Source organism: Pollicipes pollicipes, unplaced genomic scaffold (assembly GCF_011947565.3).
Source record: "Pollicipes pollicipes isolate AB1234 unplaced genomic scaffold, Ppol_2.1 Scaffold_2555;HRSCAF=2994_pilon_pilon_pilon, whole genome shotgun sequence".
Classification (NCBI taxonomy): Eukaryota; Metazoa; Arthropoda; class Thecostraca; order Pollicipedomorpha; family Pollicipedidae; genus Pollicipes; species Pollicipes pollicipes.
Genome location: NW_023596136.1, coordinates 6750792 through 6754925, shown reverse-complemented (window position 1 = coordinate 6754925; position 4134 = coordinate 6750792). Strand labels below are relative to the sequence as shown.

The 4134-nt window shown below is 47.6% G+C and overlaps 1 protein-coding gene across 1 annotated transcript in view; it reads left to right on the top strand.

Moving 5' to 3' along the window:
* Positions 1–3776: 3776 nt before the first annotated feature.
* The window catches only part of mtSSB (mitochondrial single stranded DNA-binding protein), a 43366-nt gene continuing 43008 nt past the window's right edge, over positions 3777–4134 (top strand). The window contains exon 1 of the mRNA XM_037227694.1: positions 3777–3935. Within this exon, the coding sequence (XP_037083589.1) occupies positions 3933–3935 (3 nt within the window). The 5' untranslated portion in view covers positions 3777–3932. The remainder of the gene's footprint in view (positions 3936–4134) is intronic.

Genomic DNA, 4134 nt, shown 5'->3' with positions numbered 1-4134 from the left:
CTAAGCATGCCCGGTTGCCAATGAAGAGGGAAAGCACGGGAAAACCACCCATGTGCAATTCGGCTTTGATAAGCTGGACAATGCGGAAAATACGGTCAACCAGGACCGTCATTCAAGATAATAATTTATTGCACACATGTGGGGGAAAGCTCGTCAGTAAAAGCTCCGTTGCGTTGAGTGCCGGGCCGTTATATTGCCCCAGCATTATTTCTAACCATCAAGAGGCTAGAAAGAGTCCAGTGGCGAATCAGCTCCCGTCAGTTTTTTTTTTGTAATCAATAACGATTTTATCACGAAGTCCAGAACGAGAGGTTAGGGCAGGATCATTGCCGCCTAACAGCGTTTAGCATGGCATAGCGACGTTCAGGAGTAGGAGTATTAGGGATGTCATACTTTCCCGGCTGGTTGGAGTCATCGAGTCGCTGAATGGTGGCGATGCCTTGGAGTTTGTGCATATCGCAGTTTGAGGAATACGTTTGAACCGGACATGTAACAGCGCTCGTTTTATAGCGCATACTTCCGCAAACAACACCGTGCTGAAGTCTGGAAGACGTCCGTTGAACCGGAAACCAGTACCGACGGCTGCTGCACCAACCTGGTTACCATGAGTAGATCCATCCGTGTGAAAGAAAACGGATTCGGAATGTGCATTTCTGTTCTCCGGGAAGGCAGATTGTATCTCATCAGAAGACAGTTTTGATTTTTTTCAGATCTGAATACGTGTTCTATTGAGGGATCATCGTAAAGCCAGAAATCGCGCCTCTTTGACAACGTCGGGCAGGAAACACGACTATTCGCGGGTATTTTCCATATATCATTGGACAGGCTTCTCGATTTTTATCGCTCAACTGTTAGGTGGCATCTGCCCCCATACGGACCACCGCTATATTACGCTGTTACGCGGATATTCTTCCATGTTATATCGTCGTCGTTTCCTCCAAGTTTTTTTTTGCCATCCGCGTAACTAGGAGTACTGGCTCCTCATTTTTCAGCAATATTGTCATGCTCACCCGAAGGATTTCTCACCAATACCAAATGGCAATCGCGAGATGCCCCAAACCCAGTTTGCCTAAAAGCAACAAGCGCCATGACTGACTCAATGATTTAGAAGAAGTTCTTGTGTGTTTTTTGAAGTTACGCTCTCCTATGACGTTGTATAATGCATAATGTTATGAACACCGTTCTGGAGATAATGTCTGTACTCAATAATAATCAACCTCACGAAAGAAAAAAGCGTCTTGGGCGTAATATGTCTACGGACAGTTATCATATTTCCTTAGATTCACTACGCACGTCGCTTTAATGACGGTTATTGGCTAAATAGCCCACTGCACTGATCTGCAGGTAATTACCATGGAGGCAATTCCGTGTCATAAATCGACTAACAAGGGCGACTGCACATTGCGGCGACAACATTGGCGCACCGACATTGCATGGGCTTTTACGAAACAGATGCTTTCGTCCTAGCATGGGCAGAAAACGTCACTTTACTGGGATTCTGCAACTAGCATTTATATATTCACACCGCCTCATGCATGCTCGTCACCGGTCCTGTCGAAGGGAGGCCTATAGTGTGGTCACTACACACTGTCTGCAGCTTATGGGCAGCGACCAGACCCTCTCGATTATGAGCGGAACCGTACAGCCACACACCACACACACCTCGGAATTTATCCCCAGTACATAGCAGCCAACTGGTAAATAGTAGCCACCTGGTGCAAGGCTCACCGTGGCATCATCACGTAGCCCCCATCCTCTCTCGTCACTGAATGATGCCGGAATTCCTCATCGGCACGCCGGATCCCTCGTCGGCTCTTTATCCTCAAACTCCGGAATCCTCATGGGCAGGCCAGAATCCCTCCTCGGCTCCTCATATTTTGTCGCCGGTATCACACACCGGCACGACGGAATCCCTCATTGGCTTAAATGTGGGAACTACCCCTTCTGGCACCGCTGCAATGATTCTAACAACAACGCCCTCAGTGAACGATTTCCCTGCCCTGCTTACGGTCAGTTACTCATGGTCATCTTCCTTTCTGGGGCTACATATTAAACCACCAACGGGAAAAATCAACAAACTTTTCCAGCAGCCCAACGTCCTTTTCCGACTTCCACCTGCTGGGAGTGGCAAGAAGGCAGCTGAAAAGCGAGTCTCGTGTTTTGAGAGTCGCGAATCCATCAACGGCATTCTACACGTACTACTGCCACTCTCACTTGCGGCCAACGGCGTGCAAAAACGCGTCCCACCTCATCTGTGAGTCGCACAGAGATCCACCAACAGCCAACTCACTAATTTCTGCAGGGAGTAGGGTCCCTCAACCCCTGACTAGACAACTGCTTACGCACCGCGTAGGACTTCCTCCAACGCTCCCCGCGAGGAGTCATAAGGCAAAACATATGTGGCGCATTTAGCCCGTGGTGACAAAAATCGTTTCATGCATGTGGCCCACGGTGGATAGATATGTCGCGCGCCACACAACCTTTGTTGCTGTCTTTGTGGGTGTGGTCTATTAAAAGATTGGTTTGAATTGGAATGGGATGGGTAACTGGTTGCAATAGCAGCGCATACCTCGTGGTCTAAGCCCACTTTTATATTTGCAGCAGGACCGAAGTAGCAAAAATAACGACGGTCTGCCAGCGCTGGCAGGTTGGTGCCGGCACGGATGGCGATAGCTGGGGTCGTGCGGAGGCCCCTATGATCAGGCGCGGGCAGGTTGATTGAATGGTTTCCAAGCGTTTGCAAAGGTTGACCGAGATAGTGCTGAATACGAGGCAGTTTAACTCAAGTGTTAATCGAAGGAGACATATTGAAAGTGTGGCAAGCGTGGTGCTATCTGCACCCCAGGTATGACCAGAAAGGTACTTGAGGACGTTTCACGTCGTTTCAGGCAATGATGTTTGACATCCTCTATGTGTGCTTGGTAGGTTGAACTCGAATCGTGTTATTCACAGAACTTTGCGTGACTTGTACAACGGTATAGGAATACCACAAATTTGTGAAGAGACGGCCAGTGACAGTAAGGGACTGTCACTTGTTTGACCTGGTCTTAAAATGAGCGTGGAGGACTTTGGAGCGGAGAAAAAAAAACATTCTGAGCACCAATACACACAATGATCAATCGCCTTCTGTAAAGCTGAGAAAGACTCTTGACAGTCTCTGTGTACACTCTACGCAGCAAGATCGTCAGCAAACAGCGAATATCGGATACGTCCTAGGGTGTTAGGAAGCGTGAGAAAAACATTGATGTCGGTAAGAAACAGCGTCGGAGAAAGTACACTACCTTGTAAAACACAATGATCCACTGCATAGGTTCCTTGCGCGACAAATCGTCTTAGATGCGCCACAATGCACAGATAAGCGAGGCATTTTTATGAAGTCAAAACTTTGACGTCATTGCAAATCCACCGGAGATATTTACAGCCCATCGGAAACTCTCCGTTCTAGGGCCTCGGTGAAACTTTAGAGCAAGACTTGGCGGCAATTGGCCGTAACTTTTTTCTTATTCATCCCCCAGGTGCGGAAAGATCATGCTGTACTTTATAACCGCACCATCACGAACATGGCGACCTGCCGACTTTGGGCTAGAATGGGTTTCATGATTTTGACCAGTTTCAACCGTATTTTTGGCATAATTTTATCCAATTGTTGTCATCTGTGACAGGCACTCATTCCACTCTTGTCTTATCGACGGAATTATTATTTCCGCTGGTGAGAAACCATGCAGTGACGTTATTATTAAAATCAGCGGACCATTTAACTCTGTTTTTCGCGCATTCTCACGCATGAGAGACGATTACAAGCGGTCTCGTGTTTTCTATTCAAACTACGCACAACACCGTAGTACTTGTCGTGTCTGGTGTTGGCTGTGGACGGTTGTAGCGTTGTGGTCAGTTGTAACGGACTGGGACGTGACCATCACATTGCGAGCACGATGGTAGGTACAAGAGGCTATGTGGCAACTTGTGGGGCAGGTAGTCTGTAACAGGACCTTGCCATTTAATATCTATAATGCCTTGCGTAAATTGTGTGGTAAAATGATTTTAAAGCTGCAAGATGCCTAAACATATTTTTAGGTATATAAAAAGGGAATCTTGAAAGCCCTGAGGCCTGGTGATCCCCGTCTTCCTTGGCTC